Here is a 20,883-nt window from a genome sequence, read left to right on the forward strand (position 1 = left end):
ACAAGATAGACTGGCTTCAGCCATCTGGGCGAACGGCTGGCGCAAGGTGGAAGAAGCGGCTGTCTTCAGGCTTTTGATAGCGGTTCAAGCATGGTCCTCAGAAGGCCCCGCAGATGTCGTAACGTGAAACTGTCAAAATCTCCAATCGTTCTCTATTTCTTATTGTATCGTTCTGTACTTGTGACGTTCTTGCGACTGTACATGTGAAGCGCTGCAAAAGCGGCTTTAAGTGGCCCCACAAGGCACTCATTTTGTGCTTGGCACCACAGCATCACCACTTGTGAACTTTGGAACTGAGCAGACGACACGTCCAGCCCGCAAACAATCTTCAAACCCGTGAGTACTCTCGTAAAGTGCGCACGATCTTGACCAGATTCCGCACGACACCTCGCTTGTTCGGCGACGCAGCAGTAGCTAACGAATCGCAAAGCTTCGCACTTCCGCCTCGAAACCGCCCATCATGGCCAACCCACGTGTCGAAGAGCTTCCAGACGAGGAAAAGAAGGTCCAAGAGGTCGAGGAGGAGTCCTCTGACTCTGATGAGGAGGGCGAGGCCAACATCCCAGCAGGCGCTTCGGTTGCCGTGCACAGCAGAAACGAGAAGAAGGCCCGCAAGGCCATTGCGAAGCTCGGATTGAAGCACGTCGAGGGCATCACCCGCGTGACTCTGCGCCGACCAAAGAACATCCTCTTCGTCATCAGCAACCCAGATGTCTACAAGTCACCAAACAGCAACACCTGGATGTAAGAGCAGATTGATATTGAAACAACCGCGGGGAAGAACACAATGGCTGACAACAGATATAGCATCTTCGGCGAGGCCAAGATTGAGGACTTGAACTCCCAGGCTCAGGCTTCCGCTGCCCAGCAGCTCGCCAGCCAGGCCGCCAACGAGGCCGGTCACGACCACTCCGCTGACGGCGACAAGGGCAAGGCCGTTGAGGGCGGTGCTGACAAGAAGGCTGAGGAGGAAGAGGACGATGGCGAGGAGGTTGACGACACTGGTCTCGAGGCCAAGGACATCGAGCTCGTGATGGCTCAGGCTAGCGTCAGCCGGAAGAAGGCTGTGAAGGCGCTCAAGGAGAATGACAACGACATTGTCAACAGTATCATGGCTCTAAGCATATAGCAAAATTTCGCCTGAATGCTGCTTGCATGCATGGTGTCGAATGCCAGTGGCTGAGGGAGCTTGAGAGGTTGGCAATTGTATCTATGAGCCACTCGTACTAGCTGACCGAGAGAAGCCGCAAAAGCGCTGTACTACTTCTTACTGAACAAGTCCTCGCGATCGTTCATTATGGTTGCACGTTGTTCTTGTTCCCTTTCCAAGGCTGACCAATATATTGTGTTCTTCTGTCAATTCGGACAATTTCATGGAAGCTCCATGGGTCTACATGGCCAAGGTCATCGACCGTTCGTACTAGCATACTTAAGCAATGGCCGAGCACGATTCGTTCATGGAGCTCTATCCAGAGCTCGCATGGCAGCTTACTGTGCATGAAGGCGGACGTTCGTTTTCGTCACAGAAATAGGTATCGAGGCTCTGGTACGCGTCAGCATGCCGGAAAGGTACTGCTACCTGGTTGCTGGTTCCCATTCTGGATCACGACCTTGTCCCATTAGCCTGATTGTCTTTGCCTGGCTCCGAAGGCCTCAAAACAATGTTGGGATACGAGATCGCGGAGTCTGCACACATCTTGTCTACCCCACGGTATCCGGAGGGATGAACAGCTAAGTTTATCCATTTTCTTTCGTCAGCGTCGCGCCACGGATCCGTCAGAGACCGTGGATCCAAGTTCCATTTCCATCTATGTCATGAGCCGTGTCCCGGTACATCTGAGAACATCGTGAGTAGTGCAGAATTGTCAGCATGGCCATCAGATGCCGCCTTCTACAGCTGCCGACCTCTCATTGTCGCCCGTGGCGTCGCCCCGCCCAGCATTCTGCAAGAGATCGAGAAGCTCGAGCATCTCGACAGACTTTCGGCGCGCAGCTCCATCCTTGCTCGATGAGCGCAACGAATGAGGGTCAGCATCACGTCGTCCCGCGCGGCGGAGGATCTGTGAGCAGGACATCACCCGGACAGGCACAGAGGGCGCTGCCCGAGGAGGCCATGCGGCATTTTCGGACCTGCAGCGAGGAGGACACGCGTAGCAGCGGTGGCCGTTCGGCGGAGGCTTCTTTAGTGCTCGTTTGGACGAACAGTTCCTGCCTCTGCCCGCGCCGCCGTCACAGCCCACCCCACAATCGCACCGCGCTGATCTTCCCGCGATGCTCGCGTCGTCCTCTTCGTCCTCTTGGCCCGGCATTGCATTCCCTTCGTTCTCCCACATTTATTGATTGATTTGGATCCTACTGCAGCGTCATTCCTATGCGAGCTGCGCCCTGGCGGCCGAGGCGAAACGACAAAGACACATCCTCCTGAGGGCGCCTCAGCCAACAGCATTGAATCCCTCTTCCTCAAACGTCACCTGCTGAGGCTGAGGCAGCCTTCCCAGCTTCCCCTACGTGCGTTTGACCTGCTGTTCTGTGACACCTGAGGCCAACCAGCAAACGCTGCCGGACGGCGCTCCCCTGCTCACCATGCCTCGCCCTCACCTTCCATCCCACATTTCCCTCAAGAGGATCAAGAGCAGCAGCAACACTGGCAGTGCCAACTCTTCTGCTCCGTCCACCCCGCCAGCTGCACAGAATCCCAGCTCCGGTTACATCATGGCCGGTGCTCCGCGAACTCCAGGTCGGCCGCTGGAAGGCGACCACATGGGCATGGGGCTGCAATTGGTGGTGCAGGTACTCAAAGGACGCAACCTCGCTGCGAAGGACAAGAGCGGCTTCTCTGATCCGTTCCTCGTACTCACATTGGGCGATCACAAGGAGGCAACCAGCGTTGTCAACAAGTCTTTGAATCCAGAATGGAATCAGACATTTCAATTTCCAGTCAATTCCCCCGACTCTGCATTGCTCGAAGCAGTGTGCTGGGACAAAGACCGCTTCAGGAACGATTACATGGGCGAATTCGACATCGTCTTGGAAGAGGTGTTTGCTGCAGGAAATATCACCCCCGAGCCGAGATGGTTCAAGCTCGAGGGCAGACGCAACGGCAGACGGAAGCAGAAAAAGGATAGTAACATTTCTGGCGAGATCTTGCTCCAATTCAAGCTTTCCGACCCGATCAACAGCGCAGCTACGCCACAGCAGATACTGCAAAGGTTCCAGGGAATCGTGTCAGATCCTGAGCAAGACGATGAAGATGACGAGGACGAAGAGCTTCTGAGAAGAATGAATAGCAGCAACTTGGACGATCTCGAAGAGGAGGATGATGACGATAAAGATCCCTCGGACGAGACAGATGATGGCACAAGAACACCTAGCGGCACTTCGGAGGAGAAGCAACGCTCTAGACGTCGTAGAAAGCTCAGGCGCCTACGACGTAAGAAGAAGACGAGCGCATACGAGTTCGGTGCTGCATCAGATGTGGCTGGAGTGCTGTACCTGGAAGTCAACAGAGTTACAGACCTTCCTCCCGAGAAGAACGTCACAAAGACCACTTTTGACATGGATCCGTTTGTGGTCACTTCGTTAGGTCGAAAGACCTACCGCACTCGTGTCATCAGGCATGACCTCAACCCAGTCTTCGATGAGAAGTTGGTGTTCCAAGTTCAAAAGAGCGAGCAAAATTACAGTCTCTACTTTGCGGTGGTTGATCGCGACAAGTTCTCTGGCAACGATTTTGTTGGTACTGCTAGCTTTCCGCTGGAGAAGGCGCGCGAGCTCGCTCCAGAGGCTGATCCTGAGACCGGATTGTACAGGCTACCAGATCCGGAGGCTTCGATCGAAGGCGACCAAAGCGAGTCGAAACGCAAAAGATTCCGTAACCCCCTTTCTAGGAGCGCAAGCCGCAATGATCTGCCAAAGTTGGGAAGCAAGAACAGTTCTAGCACCAATTTGAACAAGTTGTCGAAGTCTTCGAGCAGCGGCAATCTCAGCGGTATGCAACAGGTTGAGGCATCTCGTCCTCAGTTGCAGCACGGCGGGTCTGATACTGCTGTGCCACACCAAGCGAAACTGGCTGCGAGGCGAATGGCCAGCAGCGGCCACCTCACTAGTCAGGAGGATCAGAACGCCCTTGACCTTAGTGATGAAGCTGGAATGCACTCCTTCGAGTTGCCTCTGGAGCTCAAGAACGCGCAGCGCTGGGAGGGAAGATATCATCCTGTCTTGTACATCCGAGCCAAATATTTGCCGTACCGCGCTCTGCGGCAGCAGTTCTGGCGTGTTCTTTTGCGACAGTACGATGCTGATGAAAGCGGGAGAATTGACAAAATCGAGCTCGTCACCATGCTGGATACGCTAGGCAGTACCCTCCACAACAAGACAATCGACGGCTTTTTCAAGCGTTGGGCGCATGTCAACGGCGAGGAGTACCTCACTATGGACCAAGCGGTGATTTGTTTGGAGGAGCAGCTCATGAAGCTTCAAGACTTGCACAACGGCTCTGCTCATCGCTCAGGACAATCGGACCCATCCACTTCCACGTCACAACTGACAATGGCCACAAACAGTTCGAGCTCGCCAGACTATAGCCCAGGAGGCGGAACACCTTACCTTGACGCATCCGACCCTCTCAACATGCATCCGTCCAAGACTTCGATTCCGGCACTGGAAGTAAGTGACCTTGGTGACAGCGGTGAGATGGGAGACTATCTCGAAGCTGGCGAAGAAGAGCTCGGTGGCGATCCGGACACCAAGGAGGAGCATGTGGTCGAGATCTCTGAATGCCCGATCTGCCATCAGCCGAGAATTGCTAGGGGCCGCAAAACGACTGATGCCGATATCATCACGCACATTGCAACATGTGCGAGCAGCGATTGGCGAGCTGTGAACAATCTGGTCATGGCTGGCTTCGTCACTAGCTCCCAAGCACAACGAAAGTGGTACTCTAAGATCATCACGAAAGTGTCTTACGGAGGCTACAAGCTGGGCGCGAATAGTGCCAACATCCTTGTACAGGATCGCATCACTGGCCAGATCAATGAGGAGCGCATGAGCATATACGTACGTCTTGGAATTCGTCTTCTCTACAAGGGCCTCAAGAGCAGAGAGATGGAGAAGAAGAGAGTGCGAAAGCTGCTCCGCTCTATGTCCTTCAAACAAGGACGGAAGTACGATGATCCTGCTTCAGCTTCCCAAATCGCTGGTTTCATCAATTTCCATCAGCTTGACATGAGTGAGGTCCTGTTGCCAACGGAGAAGTTCAAGACCTTCAATGAGTTCTTTTACCGCGAGCTGAAGCCTGGAGCTCGTCCGTGCTCGGCTCCCAATGACCAGCACATCATTGTCAGCCCGGCTGATTGCCGTTCAGTCGTGTTCAATCGCATGGACGACGCGCAGCGTATCTGGGTCAAAGGCCGCGAATTCAACATCGAGCGACTGCTCGGCGATGCTTACCCACAAGATGCCAAGCGCTATCACAACGGTGCTCTAGGCATCTTCCGCCTGGCTCCCCAAGACTACCATCGCTTCCACATCCCAGTCGATGGTGTCATGGGCGAGCCCAAGTTGATCGATGGCGAGTACTACACAGTCAACCCCATGGCCATTCGCTCTGCGCTGGATGTGTATGGCGAGAATATTCGCGTTGTTGTACCCATTGACTCGACCTGCCATGGACGTGTAATGGTCATCTGCGTTGGAGCGATGATGGTCGGGTCTACTGTCATCACGCGCAAGAAGGGTGATCAGGTCAAGAGGGCAGAAGAACTGGGATACTTCAAGTTTGGAGGATCTACTCTGCTTGTGCTCTTCGAGCCCGGCGTGATGAAGTTCGACGAAGACCTGGTTGCAAACAGTAGTGGTGCTCTTGAGACCTTGGTGAGTATCAATCGTATCCACTGTAGTTGCACTTTTGCTGACTGTCTGGTAGGTCCGCGTTGGCATGTCAATCGGCCGCACGACTGGCCATGCGCCACATTTGCCAGATCAGCCAAAGGCCAACCCAACTGAAGAAGAGAAGCAGCGCGCCAAGCAACGTATCGAAGGCTCGCTTGCTCCGAGCACGGGGAAGACCGTTGCCACTGCGATGTAGCCCATCAAGTGAGCATTATGAAGAAATGATTTGCATAGGAGATTGTTGTATGAATGACGAAAGAAGCATCTAGCGAGCATAGTCGGAGCGAAAACAAAAAAAAGCAGTCACCTGGTACATAGAAGCAGCCGCAGAAGCAAGGCGGTGGAGGTGACAAAAAGACTCACAGTACATATGGCATGGTTGAGTACCTGCCCCAACACCATCACAGGACAAGCTGGTCCTCGACGAGGGTTGTCAACCACTCCTCGAATTCAAACTTGTTGTGGTATGAAGAGAGGAAGGGAAGACGTAGAAACTCAAAATGGCACCTAGCATGGACATCCTTGAATTTCTGTGTTCCACCAGTTCATTCATCGCTTGTATTGCTTCTGCTTTTGATATGTTGTTTCGAGAATCGTGCTGCCTGTCTACACATCGCTGCTCGGACCACATTCGGTCTGTTTCGGAAAAGCGGCGAAGCACATGGCACCTCCGACGTCTGGCTGCACTCCGTCACTGCTTCACGCATTCCACTTCTTTCTTCTCTTTGCTTCCTGCTTTGCTTTGACAGCAATGGATGCATACCATGTCCAACGATGACACTCCTTCCGATGGTCAACCTCGCGTTGTACCCCTCACCACAAGTTCTAACGCTCCCGTCGTTCGATCGAAACCGCAGAGCTGGTTCGCGCTGCCTGCGCCTGTGAAGCGCGTGTTCGATCTCTTTCCGCCAAGAGAGTATGAGAGAAATGCTTTACCGGCAAGAGCGCCGGATCAGAAGCAGAGACAGGGGAATGTTTTGCATGTTTTTGCACAGGAAGAGGATATCAGAGGTGGGAGGCCGAGTTTTAATCCGGGATGTTTGAAGTGGCAGGTAAGAAACCGCAGATCCTGTCTGAAGAAATGGTCACATTGGATAAAGAATGGATCGGTGGTGAAATTGAGGCTGACGATAGAATTGCTATACCCGACAGACATATCTCCGTTTCAGAGACGTCCCATTTTCTCTCGTTTCCTCGAACAACCACGCTTCTCCTTCGGGCTCGTTGCCTTTCCTTCAACCTGCAACGACTTCGAGCAGCACCGGCGATTCGAAAATACCCGATCCAATTCCAGCGAACAAACTTCAAAAATGGCTCGCGAATACACAAAACTCCACTTCTTCCTCTGAACCCAGCGACATTCGTCTCGAAGCCTACCAGTCTCTCATCGATAATCGGATACGAAAAGCCTGGCTTTATCAATTATACCTCGCTCCGGAAAACGACGCTCTTATGCAACGATTATACGTCTCGCCTTGCTCGAATCATTCTCTTGTTCGCTTTACGATCACGAGGCAATTACGTGCTGCGGCTGAGGAGGAATTGGTCAAGAGCGCGGGGACTAATGTTGTTGACGCGGATGTTTTGTTGAAAGAAGCTGAAGAGGCGTTTCAGGCTTTGAGTCAGCTATTGGGGGAGAAGGAGTGGTTTTTTGGAGTTGAGAGGCCGGGTCTATTCGATGCGAGTGTTTTTGCTTATTTGCATTTGGTGCTGAATGACGGGTTGGAGTGGACACACAACCCTTTGGCGGAGGGGTTGAGGAGGGTTGAGAATTTGGTGCGGCATCGAGAGAGGATTGCGGAGAGATTTTATGGTGCAGCAGGAGAGAGTAGTGTCGAGGATGTGAGGAAGGAGAATGGGAGTGTTGAGAGACCAGTGCATGTCAGGACTACGTCTGCTTTGGGAAAGAGGAAGACGCTGAATTTGAGAGCGTAGTGAGCTTTCGATGTGTTGCGGGGACGGGTGTAGAATTTTATGGCTGTCATGCTTAGCGAGGAGTTCAATGGCTGCTTTATAAGTCGAAGCGAAAAGAGATGAGAGTTGCGATGCTTGTAGCAACATATCGCATCGACGGTTGGAAAGAATTGGGATGGGAGCTCATTACTAACTCTAAACTATTTAACTTATACTACTATAGTATATTACTCGAACTACTTTAAAATGCCTTCCTCTACTACTAGTAACTATAATAGACTTAGTAATTATACTCTAGAAGAGTTTAATTCTTTCCTCTGTCTTACGACAAACAGAATCAATGCCACTCAATACCAAGATCATCCCCTTCTTGGCCAACCCACCCACCGATCTACTCATCCCTTGCTCACTGCCCCTGCCCAGGAATTATAGCCACGCTCGCGAGTTTGCTCACCAACGACCATCCTTGGTCTAGTGGAAACACTAGTAAGTCGCTCTTGATGTTCAGGAATGCTTGGTCGAGAAAGTAGCACGAGTCCGTAGCAGACTTAGAACTGCCCGGACCAGTAGTCTGGTTCCATCGCACCTGTCAAGGATGAACGTTTCGTTTTGCTTCTTTGACTGATTTCCATCAGTCTTTTCGTCAAATCGATATCTGAACCCACCGACCCTAATCTATTCAACGAGATATGTGTGTGACTCTGTTGAACGTGACCATCTTCGTCCTCATTACCCTTCTGTTGAAGATGTGAATTATCATAAGAATGCAGTCTTAGCAGTCTGGGTCGATGAATATGCTGCCTGAGCTCCAATATCTCGATTAATATAGCGATCGCATGCGTGGGTATCTCAATAAACAAAATAAACCTCCCCAAGAGAATATCCAATTCAAAGAAACTGTCTTGCCCATCTCAACTCTTACTCGCCGAAGCGCTCGAAGCAGACCTTGGCAATGGTGCTCTTTCAGCCACAGGTAGCTCTCTGCCTTGACTATCCGTCCTCTTCACAAAGCGCGGAGGCGGCTCATCAGTTGTCGTTATCCGTGGTCCGCCAGCGAGACTTTGTTCTTCACTGTCCTCTTCCGCAGAACTACTCGTTGCGCTTCCTTTCCTCCCATTGTCCCTCGCAAGACTTGCATTGCTCATCCTGCTTGCTCCACCGCTCTTCATGCTCATCCTCTTCTCTTTCCGATATCTCAGCTCTTCCTCTCGTGCTCGTCTCTGCTCTTCTCTCAAGCGCGCATGTCGTTCTGTTTCCAACATACTCGCTCTTTCATCAGCGTCGTCATCGTCGTCGTCTTTGTAATGTGCCGTCTCAATCGCATCGTCGTCGTCATGCTCCTCTTGATCCTCCAGCAATGCGCCGTCTGCTGTTTCCACGTCCGGCGGAGAAATCCATTCGCGCGGAACCATACAAGGTAATGCCAATCCTATCGAAGCTGCGCGATTGAGCCATGCCGGCGCAGCTTTCCCTGTCAATGCCGTGACCAGCGCCGAAGTGAAGTGGTTGCAATTGTGTGTCAAGAGGTTATAGCTCGGGCCCAGGAACTCGTCGCTGACTTCCTTGATGATGCGCTCGACTTCGTGCGGGGAATGGAACGTGAAGCCTTGCAGGATGCTGATGCGGTGTGTGCCTCCCGGAGGCTCGTATTTCGGTCGCGTGTAGTAGACGCCTGTGACACCGCGTTTGTTGTGGCCGCCGTAGGCGTATTCGCGATCGTTAATGACTACTCCCGAGTGGAGGAGACTGCCGCCGATTGTCCAGAGTAGCGAGGAGAGTCTGCCGGGCTAGATGTTCAATTAGTGTCTCTCCGAGTTGCGAGTCAAGATGTGGAGGAATTACAGGTAAGAGGTCGTAGACATTGATGATCACCTCGGTCTTGCTGACTGAAGAATTGCGCGAATGCCCGGATGCGACAGAGCTCGTCTTGCGAACACTGCCATTATTGAGTTTCTTCTTCTTCGGCGAAGGCGCCATAGTGAGTGTTGAAGCTGAAGCGAAAGTCGGGCAGCGGTGAACAAGGTCAAGAAGATGGACAGGAGGCAAGCTCCCGCATTTGAGTATTGCGGATCATGCAAAAGCTGGACGATCTACTGTCTTCTTAGGATAGCCCGAGCAAGCAAGATGCATGAATCTATACACCGTGAGACGTGCCCGCTCCTGTTATCCGTCATCGGCTTAAGCCACCGAATCCTTGCTAGTCTGTCGCTCCTTGGCACGTGAAGCTGTCGGAGATGTTGGGGTTGCGTTTCAGCTTTCACGGTTTTGGGTCTAGACATGACTCGCCAAGCTGTCAACAACGGTTGTCTACTGGCACGTATTTCCGGAAATAGAGAACATATATGTTGGCGCTGTCCATGTCCTGGCTTCAAGACTACATCATGGCAGCACGGAATGCCTCAGATATCAACTCCGTTAAAAGGATGAGACTCGGTGATGGTCATCGGCTTGAGCCCCCTAAGGAGTAAGACTTTCCATCGACAATGGTCTGGTCTCCGAACCTAACTGGGAAACCTTGCACTGCTATGCTTTCCAGCAACCCGGACACATCCAACGTCTATCCGATCACACCTTCTCCTTGCTCAATATGAGCAACGGCCACGTTGTATCCGTCAGCAGCAGGAACCAACAATTCTTCAAGGAGTATCCGAACGGCAACATGAGTGTCCGAGTCACATCCTTGCCTGGAGTTATCCGGCAAGCCGAGATAGCAGAGGCATGCTATGACTTGGTATCCGGAGTTTGCAAGTACCCGCTATAAGATACGTATCTTCAACTTCCACGAAGGGCCAAAAGAGGCTTCCAAGATGATCTGGATTGTGACAGTCTATTTGCCAACCTTCGTCCGAGTGGAAGCTACAAGAAATGAGAGCAGCAACCGGAGAAGCCATGCCTTGAGTCTGCCGTGCGCTACGGGAAGGGTGCCGGGGCTGGAGTTCACATGCTATACGGTGCTGGCCTGCTGTATTGAGCAGAAATGGATCCACAGCACAGCGCACTGCCTGCTTGCCGAAGACAGGTCTACCAGCACTCTGCGAGTGATATTGGCCATGACGACCACTTCTTGACTCCGAATGAGGCACTACCATCGTACAGCAAGTGGACGAACGGGCAGTTACTTCCACGCCGCCCCCTGCGTGCTCCTGCTCTTCCGAAGATCGATGCGGTGCGCAGAACTCGCTCAATATGGCATGGCGGCGCTACTCTCGTAATTGCCATGATTTGTGAACTGTGAGCAAGCCAGGAAGGGGCGATAAGTGAGGATTGCGCAGCAGCTGCTGCTGAAACTGAGATCTATCACGCGAAACAATATTTGGATCTAGAGCTCATCGCAGCGAAGTTGTGTGAACAGTCTTGCTTGGTACAGCTCAGTGCGGCAACCCGTCCCATTTGGGGTCGCCTCCTCGATATCTTGGCTAACAGTCGCATCAGGTCGTTCGAGCGCTTCTTCTACGCTTTAGTCACTTGCGATCGAACTAAACACGTTCATGCTTCTCATGACTGGCTGCCTAAATCATGCACCGCCTCGACGCATACTTCCACTCTCCAGATTGGGCTTTGTATCCGGCATACCTGCGCGTGGCAAGTTGGCAGCAGTTACGACCAAGCTGAAATACTGCTTAGTGAAGACAGAAGCCAAGTAATTCTCGGAGTACCGGCAAGGGACAGTCAAGAGCCTGCAACTTCTGTCGTTTTGCATTCCGCACGGGTCAGGGGCTCGAATTCGACTTGTGGAAGTTGCTAGACTTTTGCTTCTTCAGACGGCTGTTATTTTGCCACCAGCAATTGCCCGATGGGGAGATATGGAGAGCTGCGCTTGTTGCGAAGGTAAGATCACTGAAGCTAACGGTTGACGCACAGCGTCGGTCTCGATGGAGCTCATTCAGGACTTTTGCTTTCGGGCTCGAGGAGACTTCAGGCCTTGGTGTATGCTTGCGCACCTTCGCAGGACAGGTGTACATGGCGCCAGTATGTACTGTGCACATCGTTCCTCATTGCAACATCTGCCTGCACTTGCCCTTCGAGGGTTTGCAGCCCAAGTTAGGCCCCCGTGAACCGCGCTGCACGATACCTGCAGCCATTGCTTGGCAGGCGCAGCCACGACTTCACTTCGCATTTCACTCCTGGATGCTGAACTCCATCTGCAGGCCACAATATCTGCGCAACGTGCAATAAAGATCAATGTGGTCAACTCAGATGCCGTAAGTGAAAGAAGCGTGTTCAGCGAATACAGCTTCTGTCGGCGAACATCTCAGGCATGCATAGGGTTAGGAGGTCTACTGCTGCCCATTTGTTTGCTCTGGACGAATGACGCGTATCATCAGCATATGCGGACCAATTGTGGTGCGACGCCACTCGAAGTTGACTGAGTCCGTGCCTTGCCTTCGACTTGGTTCATCGTGGTTCTTGTTCTTTTCTTCCAACTGACACGAACACACAAATCATCCTCACCGATTCCGCAAGCATACGACATGGCGCCATCCGCGGCGATCTCCTGACGCTGAGGCCGTCCCTTTAGAACGCACTCGACGTTTCGAGTCGGTCATTACATCCCTTCACGCAAAGTCATCCTGCCGGCGCAGTACTGGCCACGCATGGCGGCCACAACGCCAGCAACGAAAGAGTCGAGGCGGGGCTTCGCAATAGACTATGGCGACAACGCAGAATTCTACTACGCCACGCTATTGAACTTCGAGGAGCCTGATGCGAAGTACGGTTACAAGCACCCGGGCTATCCACACAAGTCGGACGCCACACCGCCAGGTTGTATGACCAAATGCATCACTTGTGCAGGGCAATGGGTAGGGCCTGTTCGCACGGCAGTAATGCCTTATGAGCGAAGCTTCACCGACGAAGAAGCCGCAAAACGGATCACTGATCTGAAGACCAATACTTCCAACAACTTGAACTACACTCGAACATTTCTTGACAAGCACGGCAATACGATCGTGAACTCATGGAAAAAGAGGTCTCCTGACCAGCGCAAGGATATCATACGTCGGACAATGCCGGACATAGCTCCACGCAAAGGGTTTCTGATGGATAAAATGTACAGAATGTGGAAGATGAGCAGAAACACCACCAGAAGAAGCATCCCTACATTCGCGACCAAGTACCACAAGGGCCTTTTGCTATCATACCTCGACGCTGAAACTCTGAGTCAAAAAGCGAGCGATCTTCTTGCTTTGCTGTATCAACGCACTCGCTTCAAGCCAGCCGAGTGGGCATCATTCGACAGCTTACAACTAGAGTGCTTTTTCAGAGCTCCCTACATGCGCACAGCTTACAACCCTCATTGTGTGCAAATGTACGGTGGACAATTTGGCCAGCTGGTCTCTTGGGAGAAGGAGGCAGCCCATAGGCTGGATATCGTTGGGTTCCCAAGAGCTTTCCTCATCTTTCAGGCCCAGCATGAATTGTCCATACTGCTGCGCGAGTTTGTCGACAGTCTTGGCTTGAGCGCTATCCCTCCAGCAATCAGAGGACGTGGCGAATTGGACACACTTACTTCGAATGCCTTCAAGAACGAACTGGGTTGGACTGACAAGAATGGCCGTACAAATCCACATTGCCTACCACCACCAAAGCTCGATTTGGAAGGTCTTGCTGACGGCTTTTGGGCAAGGTACAAAGCTGCGGTGGACGAACTATGGCTGATGCAGATAGATCCAGCATATCTCCGAGAATATGTTGGGCGATGTGAGGGAGCCTTACTGTTCAAAGGCTCCACACCAGACGAGGTTCAAGGCTGCAAAGCACAGATCGCTTTGATGCCTCTGACGGCTTGGGAGAGCTGGCGTCGCCTGCATCTTGAATCCGAGAGGATACTGCTTCTTTTAAAGGAACCTGGTGGACCGGTCAAGGTTGGCAAACCGCTTCCGGAGAAATACGAAGTCGCACTGGCCGGCCTTGAGCGCTCTCTAGTAGAAGAGTTCAGCGGTCAATGTAGCTGCCTCATGACGCTTATCCTCTACTCGGAAACATTTGGCCAACACTGTGAATTCCTTCCGGGGCGCCGGATCACTTACGACACCCAGATGAATAATTTCGTATCGGACCCTTTGGCACACCACTTGATGGAGCTGGCGGCCTACGAAGAACGTCTGTCCTATCCAGCTGCTTACCATTTACGCATGCTCGAGCAGATCATGGACAATTCGAAAGACCAGGCGGCTCGTATCGATCCACTACTCCTTAGTGCATTGTCAAGCATGACTGCTATCGATGATGCACTGACCACGATACGATCACACAGACCTCGACATCGTCCAATCGAGCAGCTCAAAGACTCATCGCACTGGGAGGGTTATGAAGCATGCAGGATCATGTTCAAAGCCTTCAGGGATCTGCAGCGCGAAAACCTTGAGCCTTTGTTTGCTCCACTCGAGGACCTGCTTCGTGTACCACGTCAGTCGAGGAGTATCAACAGGAGGGCTCTGCATATCTTCGATGAGTCACATAAAATGCTCCAGCTTTTCTGGTCGGCTGTGCGCAGGAGATGGTGGACCGGGCAGTGGAAACAGTTGGCTGAATGTGGTGTCGAGCGGCTTGAGATACTCGCGGACGGATCGTTAAGTATCGTCAGCCTCTCGGTTACTGATGATTATCGTGATGGTGTAATGGCCGAGCGTGCTACCCTCATTCGTGCAATAAAAGCTCAAGGTAAGTCTCGTTCGGCTCCAGAAGGAATGCGAAAATGCACTAACCACTGATCAGAGAGCAAAGCAACAGCATCAGCTCGTGCTGCAGCTGTGGCGCGACTCACGACATCTGATACACCGCCACAGGAGATCTGGGGACAAGAAACCGCTGAGATATTCCGACCTCCCGCTGAGAAGGTGAAACCAAAGACTCGACCTCTGCAACCAGCACCAAGAGACCCGAATGAAGGAGATGGCGAGGTCACTGAAGCAGCACAAGCTTTAGATAATCTTGCCCTTCGCATCCAAGTTGACAAAGCAGCATACGACATCTTCCAGCAGATGTACGATGCCAGAAGCGACCATCAGTGCGATACCAGATGGGAGGACTTCATCAAGGCCATGATCGATGCCGGCTTCTCAGTCAAACCGAGTGGTGGCTCGGTCTTCACATGCAAGGATTCCGCAAGTGAAGGAAGCATCAATTTCCATCGCCCTCACCCAGATCCAAGCGTTGATCCTGTCATGCTTCGTATCATGGGTAAGCGTCTCAACAAGTGGTTCAAGTTCGACAAGGACACCTTCGTTGTGCGTCAGAAGCAGGAAGCTTGAGCGAGCAAAGCAAGATTTGCTGTAGGGCACTGGAACCCTTCATGGAGCTTACTCAAGTTGGAGCTGGCGGTGATTGCACTGCTGCGCTGAGATACCGGGATCCAAGCTCGCACAACGGGTAAGCTCGTAATCCGTTTGGAAAGGCAAGTTTTGGAGAGCAAGTGGAAAATTGTGCCACTTGAGCAGAAAAGTTGGACGCCGAAAGGGAATGGGCTGGGACTGCCAATCAGCCAAAGCTCACGCGCTGCAGTGTGTTTTGTGCTCGTTGGCCACGCGACACCCACTTTCATAAAAATTAGTCGCAAATTGGTTTCAATCGCTTCTCAGAATCTGACGTTCTCATTAGTGGTCGAAGTGATGATTGCCGCTTTTGGTGCACTGGAATGTGACTATTGAGTAGTGCATGCTGACTTCATCTTCGTGGACCTCAACGACAGAACATCGGTAACAGCACTTTAAGAGAGCCAGATTCCTCAATTCTGCACGCCTATGCAGCTCTGAATCTCACAACATCAAGCGCCCCGCACCAGCACTCCACGTACAGACAGGAAATTTGCAGCAGAACAGCTCGCATCTTTCTTTGTTCCGATGTCAGCATCATTGTCCGTAGCCATCAACGATGATGGCACAACTTTCTTTGTCTTCCAGATCACCAGATGCGGCAACGCAGACCACTGCCTCGAGCAACGTCTTCATGCATCCAACTTCCACTCCTGTAATACTCCACAGTCCCGCAAGGCTTGCCAGCAGGCAGAATGTATGTTCCAGATCTTACAAGCGTGGCGGAAGCCATTAAGCAAGCTCTGAATACGACGACATTACTGCCATCATCGCATTCGCCACATTCGACTGAAGAGGCACAAACGGGAGCGGAAACACAGACAGCATTCACGACATGGTTGGGCAGGAGCAGAGTACGAGGCCGGAGGAAAGCAAGCGTTCCGCTTGACGCGATGATAAATTCTGAGAAAGTAGACTCCGCATCTATTGCAACTGAAGAGCCTCCAAACCCCACGCCAACAGAAGCATCGCTACCTGCCGCAGACGTCTCGAAACGCCAACTCCAAGGGGGCTCCGTAATCGTCGGAGCTCCCGTAAGCGCGACAAGAACAACCACAATCAAATCCACCAGCGTAATCGAGCGAACCACAACAGTCAATGGCGAGACTCGCACAACATCCAGTGACACAGTAGCGACTGTAACGAGAACAGTCACAGAATCGCAGTCCTCGTCGACTGGGACGCCAGGTACAACAGCGTCGGCCAGTCTCACAGGGACTTCCACTGCGAATGCATCGACACCAGTTTCTACTGTTACTGCACCATTAGCGACTCCACCTCCTGAGTGTCCGCAAGCTTCGCTGGACCGGTTTACAGATAGTGCGGGAATACCATATTTGATCAAATGCTCAACGACGAATGCGGGCGCTGCGTATGAGCTGGTGAAAGTCGATAGAGGCGGGTATGGGCAGTGCTTTTCGTCTTGTTCGTACCGAGCCGATTGTGTCGGGTTCTCATTTGTCGGCAACGACTCTGGAATTTGCTATCTTCGAAATGAGCAATCGTCGGGCGAAGAGAGTACGGCGCTTGTCGCTTCATACGTGACATGCTACAAAGTCGATCCCGCTGCCGTTGCGAGTGGTGAGCCAAAGTCCGATTCGAGCTCAGGTGGGACCAACATCGGAGCGATCGCAGGAGGCGTTGTGGGTGGCATTGCAGGACTCGCGCTCCTGCTGCTACTGATAGCGTTCCTGACACGGCGGTACCGGCGAAAGGTCGATGAACGACGAGAGAAGCGCAAAGTCGGACGTCCGATGCTTTCGCCACAAGACACATATGATGGCTTTCACCACAACCCCAACGTAACGACAGTAACGGCAGGCCTCCATCAGCGATCAGGAAGCACAGCAAATGATGTTTATATGTCGGCAGGAGGTGCGTATTACATGCCTCAGCAGCATTCTCATACTCGACAGCGAAGTATCTACCAAGATGGCGAGGACCGTAACTGGGTCTGACAGTGGGTATGTGTAGGTTTCCAGCGTCCATCCGAAATCCAGAAGAGTGCTGATCCTTTCGGCAATGTCCCAGGCGACCACCCATATGGCGCGCATGCAAGCCGGTATCAAGCGTACCACCCCGGGTCTCGAGCGGAGAACGATGGAGCAGTGTTGAGAGCCGGCGCTCTAAGATACCCTCAGATGCTCGACGGCACGCCGGTGGCATCCAAGTCCAGTCTTGAGAAGAGTGGTTCCAGATCGAGCGTGTTTGTGGAGCATATGATTGAAATGGAAGACACGGTGGGTGAGAAATGTATCATGCTCTCGATTCCATCGCTGATACTGTCTAGTCTGCTCGTCGAAGCCCAGTAAGCCAGGAGTCTCCAATCCTTGGCCGCCAGAACCCTCCAGAAGATCTCTCGAGAGATGTGCGGCGAAATCAGCATATTCTGGCCTGGAATCGGCCAGAGGGCGGCAACGATGCGCCGATGTCAGCAAATTTGACGCCTCGAACACCCCCTTCAGCAAGGCTCAACACTCCGAGAAGAAGTTCCGTTGCTCAAGATTTGCCGCGGCAGAGAAGTTTTGAGATCAGTCCACTGAGAGATGAAAGACCCTCTCCACGGCAAGAGCCTGAGGTCCCGGAAACGCTGGGCAGTGGCGTGTATAGACCAGTATAGTTCCATGGCCCGGACGCGGCATGATGTAGTATAGTTTGCACAGCATAAGCATTTGTCGAAAAGGAATCAGTGAAGGCGTTCTCTGCTTCCAGCAGGAGGATAATAACCACCGCCAAACTCCAGGCTAGCATTTTCGAATTTGTCTTCGCGAACCAACTTCCACGGGCTGAGCCATCCGCTCTCGTAGATCTTGACTTCAATGGTCGCGTTGAAGCTCTGTCCGAGATAATTCTCCCTGTGCCCCTCTGGAAATGGCGAAGTCAACGAGAAGAAAGTGTTCTTGGGTGCAAAAGCCTTCACAGTCAACTTTTGTCGAAAGCTTTGCACGCTCAATTCGAAGGTCCTGTCATCCCAATTCTTCGTGTAAGTCATGAAAGGCCCTAGGCCAGGCACGCGGACAGCGAATGGTGGTCTGAAGTCCAACTCGAGATCTTTGCTCCGGTATCCGAGCAGGAAGGCTTCCATTCCAAGAATTTGTCCTCCAGCGCAGTTGAACCCGCGATCGCCGTCTCTAGCTTGAAGCCACATGTGCGCGGACGGAAAAGAATTTGCCCAGTTCTTCTCATCGTGGATCATAGCTCGACCCGACTGATCTTGAGATGGAAGATTGTAGTCATGGATTTCCAGCTTATATTCACATTCGGATGCTAGCGACTGCACATGCCAATGTAGAGGCAATGGTAGATTGACCAGCCAGCTTTCAGGAGTATTGGCGTGTTTGGACCAAGCGGTACGAGATAGAGTCTTCGCTTCGAACATGAACTCTGAATGATGAATTTTGTACTCGGTGTGGTTCTCATGCCATCGAACGTAGCCCAGCTCGGGTATCTCAATGATGAAGCCGTTGTCTTCAGTGCTTGCTTCTTGTTTCATCTCTACCGAGAAGACCTCACGTTGGAAGTAAGAAGCAGCGTCGTCTTTGGGCACATAGGTGAACGAGACCATATTTGGCTTATGCTTCGCGCCCCTGACCTGACAGCAGATCAGGGCTAGGTGAGCTCCTGATGGCAGGTCGAACTTGCTGTAGTATCCTTCGAACGAGGTATTCTTGTGCGGTCGGTGGTGTTCCATGGCTGCTACGGTGATATCTTGTCAGACTTTATGCTTCGCTCTGTAGGGGGAGGAGAAGGTAGAACCAGGAGATAGCAGTGCAGACAACATGATTGATGGTGTGTTCGTTGCAGGCGCACAACGGAAGGCATGGTGGTAATGAATGCGTCATTGACATGCCAAGACCATTCAGCAGACCGCTTACAACACTTCTTGCGATCTGCTTCCCACATCCAATCCACAACATACATGAAAGCCACAGAGAGAACAGAACGACGTTCGAGACGCAGTCGCCAGCGCATACTCCATGCACCCATGCGATCAAAATCCGGTCATGCTGTGCTTCCAGTCCACGATCCTCACAGGCCATGAGCTCTTCAGTCTACAAAGTCACCAGATCTAAACCCTCCTCCTCTTCCGGAATTATCTGTTAATTCTGACCTCAGACTTTGCATCTCTTTCGCCTTCGAATCCGCTGTGGCATCCTCCTCAAAGCGTTCGAAGTCCAGCAATGTGACCTCACCATCTTGCCCGACAAGGAAGTTGTGCCGGTTCACGTCGCCATGCAGGCCGAACTTGTGAAATTCTGCAAGTGCCATTTCACATGCTTCCAAATGGTTGAGAGAGGCGTGTTGCCGATCGTCCATTTTCTCGATGATGAAGCCCATGACACGCCCATGCTCGTGGAGATGTCCAAGAAAACGAGGAGTTATCCCTGAAGCGACTTGCTGCTGTTCTAGAATCTGGTACGCGCGAGTCTCTCGTTCGATGCGTGGAATCTCCCACTCGAATCGTGCAATTTTGGCAATCACTCTCACTTCCCGCGAGGAGCTATGTGATGCTGATGCGCTGGAAATTATCGTAGACGTTGGTAGCATAGCTTCGAACGCTGCCGCGGTCAACTGAACGACTTTGTCCAGGTCAAGCACGTCGACGCGGATAGAGTGCCAGACATTTTGAACTGCGGCTAGATTTCGGTACGATAATACGACATTCAGCTTGCTCGACCCTGGTTGACGAAAGATTTGCGCCACTTTCCAGCTGGGGTCAGAAAACGGTAGTGGTGGTAAGGACTCGAGGGGAAATGAGAGAACATCTCGTTCGAAGGTGTTGGGTGCGACCTTAAGGTACTTGACATGCTTGTTAACCAGGAGACGATATTCGCTTTCATCTTCGTTTTCGACATCGACTTCCATGGAAAGTACTGAAGGAAGATCTTGCTCTGATGACATGGTTCCATGCGTTGCTTTGGCAAGAAAACTGCATGTGCTCACCTTTATGTGTTGAAAGTGTTTTAGGATTAAGCGCTTTGAATACACTATTTTAAGAAGCGGGTCGAAGTGCTCCAATGTTCCGCCGACGTTGATTGGTTGCAGAACCAACGCGTCTGGTCGCGTCACTTCTTCCACTTTCGCAAACGTCCAGGTCTGCGAGACATTCATCACAAGCAAGAGAAATTGGCCATTGTCGTCGACCGAAGGAAAAATGGCATCTGCTGCATCAACGTCGCCTGCTCACGCCGATGACATCCTAAGGGTTGCTGCCTACCACAGGACCGACTTCGATCTTGCAGTTGTCTGGTTTCCTGCTCGGGAGCATGCTGCCGTGACCGAATCTATATCGTCCATCTCTCGCGATCCCACGAACTCACTGGGAGAACTCGATCGATTGCCACTCGAACTGGTCAACACAATCTGCCTACAGCTGGATCTGGAATCATTGTTCGCCTTCCGTCAAGTCAACCTGCGAGCACGGCAGATAGTGACTTCGTTGCCAGAGTACAAGCTTATCACGACGCACGCGCTCAATTGCCTCTGTGCCTTGCTGCGAACAAAGTCAGCTTCGTGGGTTACATTACTTGACTTTCATCGGCTTCTATGCCAAGGGTCATGCTCGCTATGCGGAGACGGTTACGGCGATCTAGTCCATCTTGTCAACTGGATTCGTTGCTGTTCGGCGTGTCTCCGGCGACGGTCTGAAGAGACCCGGACGATGTCAATTGCAAGCGTCAAGCGGCTATTCGGGCTTTCCACCAAGTCACTGAACAGCCTCCGCAGCTTGAAAACTCTCCCTGGAACATATTCTATGGAAGAGATC

At 52.2% G+C, this 20,883-nt stretch overlaps 8 protein-coding genes across 8 annotated transcripts; 5 read left to right on the forward strand and 3 right to left on the reverse strand.

The window, feature by feature from the left end:
• Positions 1-460: 460 nt before the first annotated feature.
• EGD2 (GAL4 enhancer protein) lies at positions 461-1,129 on the forward strand (the record flags this gene model as incomplete). The annotated part of the gene is made up of 2 exons (XM_023592925.2): positions 461-744; positions 808-1,129. The coding sequence occupies 2 exons, from the start codon at positions 461-463 to the stop codon at positions 1,127-1,129; spliced, it is 606 nt and encodes a 201-aa protein (XP_023459437.1).
• A 1,454-nt stretch (positions 1,130-2,583) lies between these two features.
• Positions 2,584-6,085, forward strand: RHO25_000306 (uncharacterized protein; the record flags this gene model as incomplete). Its single annotated transcript, XM_023592926.2, has 2 exons — positions 2,584-5,871; positions 5,924-6,085. The coding sequence occupies 2 exons, from the start codon at positions 2,584-2,586 to the stop codon at positions 6,083-6,085; spliced, it is 3,450 nt and encodes a 1,149-aa protein (XP_023459438.1).
• A 568-nt stretch (positions 6,086-6,653) lies between these two features.
• RHO25_000307 (uncharacterized protein) lies at positions 6,654-7,824 on the forward strand (the record flags this gene model as incomplete). Its single annotated transcript, XM_023592927.2, has 2 exons — positions 6,654-6,941; positions 7,042-7,824. 2 exons carry the CDS (start codon positions 6,654-6,656, stop codon positions 7,822-7,824), a joined length of 1,071 nt encoding a protein of 356 aa, XP_023459439.2.
• An 890-nt stretch (positions 7,825-8,714) lies between these two features.
• RHO25_000308 (uncharacterized protein) lies at positions 8,715-9,780 on the reverse strand (the record flags this gene model as incomplete). The annotated part of the gene is made up of 2 exons (XM_023592928.2): positions 8,715-9,590; positions 9,646-9,780. 2 exons carry the CDS (start codon positions 9,778-9,780, stop codon positions 8,715-8,717), a joined length of 1,011 nt encoding a protein of 336 aa, XP_023459440.1.
• A 2,618-nt stretch (positions 9,781-12,398) lies between these two features.
• On the forward strand, positions 12,399-15,056 carry RHO25_000309 (uncharacterized protein; the record flags this gene model as incomplete). Its single annotated transcript, XM_023592929.1, has 2 exons — positions 12,399-14,466; positions 14,521-15,056. 2 exons carry the CDS (start codon positions 12,399-12,401, stop codon positions 15,054-15,056), a joined length of 2,604 nt encoding a protein of 867 aa, XP_023459441.1.
• Positions 15,057-15,811: 755 nt separating this feature from the next.
• RHO25_000310 (uncharacterized protein) lies at positions 15,812-17,736 on the forward strand (the record flags this gene model as incomplete). The annotated part of the gene is made up of 3 exons (XM_023592930.1): positions 15,812-16,991; positions 17,091-17,356; positions 17,407-17,736. The coding sequence occupies 3 exons, from the start codon at positions 15,812-15,814 to the stop codon at positions 17,734-17,736; spliced, it is 1,776 nt and encodes a 591-aa protein (XP_023459442.1).
• A 66-nt stretch (positions 17,737-17,802) lies between these two features.
• On the reverse strand, positions 17,803-18,807 carry RHO25_000311 (uncharacterized protein; the record flags this gene model as incomplete). Its single annotated transcript, XM_023592931.2, has 1 exon — positions 17,803-18,807. The coding sequence occupies one exon, from the start codon at positions 18,805-18,807 to the stop codon at positions 17,803-17,805; it is 1,005 nt and encodes a 334-aa protein (XP_023459433.1).
• Positions 18,808-19,163: 356 nt separating this feature from the next.
• On the reverse strand, positions 19,164-20,018 carry RHO25_000312 (uncharacterized protein; the record flags this gene model as incomplete). Its single annotated transcript, XM_023592932.2, has 1 exon — positions 19,164-20,018. One exon carries the CDS (start codon positions 20,016-20,018, stop codon positions 19,164-19,166), a length of 855 nt encoding a protein of 284 aa, XP_023459434.2.
• Positions 20,019-20,883: the final 865 nt, after the last annotated feature.

The sequence above is a fragment of the Cercospora beticola genome, chromosome 1, assembly GCF_033473495.1.
Source record: "Cercospora beticola chromosome 1, complete sequence".
In the NCBI taxonomy this organism is placed as follows: Eukaryota; Fungi; Ascomycota; class Dothideomycetes; order Mycosphaerellales; family Mycosphaerellaceae; genus Cercospora; species Cercospora beticola.